General features: G+C 31.4%; 2 protein-coding genes across 2 annotated transcripts in view; one reads left to right on the top strand and one right to left on the bottom strand.

Moving 5' to 3' along the window:
• Phum_PHUM424580 (uncharacterized protein) overlaps nucleotides 1-281 on the bottom strand; it is a gene marked incomplete at both ends in the record, with an annotated part of 902 nt that extends 621 nt beyond the window's left edge. The window contains one exon of the mRNA XM_002429194.1: nucleotides 246-281. Within this exon, the coding sequence (XP_002429239.1) occupies nucleotides 246-281 (36 nt within the window). The remainder of the gene's footprint in view (nucleotides 1-245) is intronic.
• Nucleotides 282-325: 44 nt separating this feature from the next.
• Phum_PHUM424590 (uncharacterized protein) lies at nucleotides 326-2707 on the top strand (the record flags this gene model as incomplete). The annotated part of the gene is made up of 9 exons (XM_002429195.1): nucleotides 326-334; nucleotides 469-622; nucleotides 707-811; nucleotides 932-1189; nucleotides 1258-1533; nucleotides 1616-1947; nucleotides 2019-2094; nucleotides 2165-2352; nucleotides 2603-2707. 9 exons carry the CDS (start codon nucleotides 326-328, stop codon nucleotides 2705-2707), a joined length of 1503 nt encoding a protein of 500 aa, XP_002429240.1.
• Between the last annotated feature and the right edge of the window lie 45 nt (nucleotides 2708-2752).

Raw genomic sequence — 2752 nt, forward strand, 5'->3', positions numbered from 1 at the left:
TCAATAATTTTTCTCTACTTTCGACAATGGCTTCGTTAGCTCTATACCAAACTCCGAGAAGAAAATCATTATTAAATCTATTTTTGGCATTGTCGATATTATTTATTAATTCATCGTCGGGTAAAAAGTCGCACATGACCGATACCTGTGGGCAATAAGTAATTTTCTTTGTTAAAAACCTCTCCGGATTCGTTTCCCCCTCCCCCCCCCTATTGTAAAACTAAAAAAAAAAAAGAAAAACTTACCCATCCGACGAATAAAATGATTAAAATAGCTTTCATGTTTTAATAAAGTGATTTTCGAACTAGAAATAATAATAATAACTATGTATGTAGTAAATTTATTGTGTTATCAACTTTTTTTTTTTTTAAATCAAGGGTCATTTGTCATTGAATGGAAAATTTTTATTTTATTTTATTTTTTTTAATTTATTTTTATTATTATTATTATTATTATTATTATCATTAGATAGACACGGAAGAATTAACGCATTTAGTCGAATCAGCCGTCAATTCAATAGATGTTGATTTTGTTTCATTGTGTTTCGAAGCTTTCCGGGAAGAAAATGATATTTTGTTTCCAATATGTCCGCCGGTGTATTCGGAACCCATTGGAAATGCTAGTAAATATTCCTGTTTAAAATAAAATTACAAGTTTTAAAAAAAACATTATATAATTATTATTATTATTATTATTATCTTTTCAGAAAGTGCGAAAACGGGTAAACTTAAAATTTCAAGGATTAATAAATGTTCTGGAAGTTGTTATGGAGGTGAAGAAATTTGGTTGCTCGTTGAAAAAATAAACAAGAGTGAGTTGTTGTTGTTGTTGTTGTACTTGTTGTTGTTGTTGTTGTTGTTGTTGTTGTACTTGTTGTCAATCAATGTGATGTTGTAAGATTCATTTCATTTTTTTTTTCTTTATTATTCAGAGGGACTTGTTGTTAGATTTTGGGAAGAATGTAACAATGGTAAAATAATATGGGAATCATCACTGGAAGGAGACGATTTGATTTTACATCATCAATACGCCATAATATTCAAAACTCCAGTTTACAAAGATGTCAACATATCGTCAGAAGTTGAAGTTTACATGAGATTGGAAAGAACGACGCAACCTAATCAACCTTGCGATTATAGCGAACCCATAACATTTGTTTACGAACCTGCAAAAATGAAATTGAGCAAAGGTAAAAATAGGGATTAGGGATTAAGGATTAGGGATGATTTAATCCGAACGCGTTACTTTAAATTCCAGACGATAATCTATGTAGGAAAGAATCCATATTGACTCCGCTTAAATCCGCTCACGTAAAAAGACCTCGTACGGATTCGTCATCGTTGAATAATAATTATCAGGGAAAATGTAAAATGGACGATATAGAATTTGAAAATATGAATTTCGAAGAAGAAGAAGGAGGAGGAGAAGGGGAGGAGGAGGAGGATGGAACGGAAAGTTACATAGAACAAATTTTATTCAATGAAAAAGATTTAAACGAATTTGATCAAGCGTGGGCAAAATTTAACGTCGAGGGTAGGAAAAGTTTTTTTTTTTTTTAAAATTTTCCAATGGTTGAACCTGAGTTACCTTCGATCGTTTTTTTTTGTTTTCGTAGAATTCCTGCAGTTCATATCGTCCGACGATGTCGACATGCCATTTCAAAGAGATGGAATATCCGCCGGAAATCCAAGACACCGTCAAAATCTTTTATATAAACTTTATTTACTTTACACGAAATTGGACGAAAGCGACGTGAAGAAATTAACGGAAGACGTGAGCAATTTTAGACTGTCGAAAAAAGAAACGATGGCGGCAACAATGGCGGCGACGACGACGACGACGACCGAACAAGTCAAAGATGCTGCATCGACATTGTTAAGTTTAAGATCCAGAGCTTTGGCAAATAAATATTCTTCTCCTTCCGTCGTCGGAAAAATCTGCGAAAAAGTAAATTTTAAAATGTGAGTAGTAATAATAATAATGATGATAAAATTGTAAAGAAAACTTTTTACTTACAGAACAATTCGCAAGATGGCGACGACGACGGCGACGACGACCATGACGTTGTAAACATTCCAGAAGGTAACGGAAACGGTTGGTAATAATTAATTTCAGTTAGAAAAAGGAAAATTTTTTATAAAAAAGTTTTAATAAATGATTTCAGACTTAAATTCAAAATCGTCAGCTGCCACGATGAGGAATTCAGGTACGAAATTGAGAACTTCGAAAAGAAAAGATGGAAATTTAAAATTTTCCGATAACGGAAACGATAAAAAATCAACGAGGGATTGTAAGAATAAAAACATGGATGACAAAAATGAGGAAATGATTGTAAATTTAATTGACGCCAAAGTAAGAAATGTCGACGACAGAAAAAAACAAAATAATAATAATAATAAGAAATTTTTACTTAGCAATGATTAAAATATATTATTATTATTATTATTTTAAAGGCAATAAAAAAAGAAATCGATATTTTTTCATCATCATCATCAGGCTGTGATATAGATTTAAAAAAATTGAATGACGTTTTTCGATTTATGAACGAAACAGGAAAATGGGAAAATTTTGCCTATAAATGGAATTGTAAGGAAAACGTTAGGAAAATGGCGGACATTTCACCGAATCCTTCCGAGTTTATATTAGATCACATAAAGGTGAGGGAATCGATTCACAATTTTTGCCTTATTTTAAATTTTCTCGTTGAAATTATTATTATTATTATTATCATTTTAGAAAATTCACGGAAGTT

Source organism: Pediculus humanus, genomic scaffold (assembly GCF_000006295.1).
Source record: "Pediculus humanus corporis 1103172108193 genomic scaffold, whole genome shotgun sequence".
Classification (NCBI taxonomy): Eukaryota; Metazoa; Arthropoda; class Insecta; order Psocodea; family Pediculidae; genus Pediculus; species Pediculus humanus.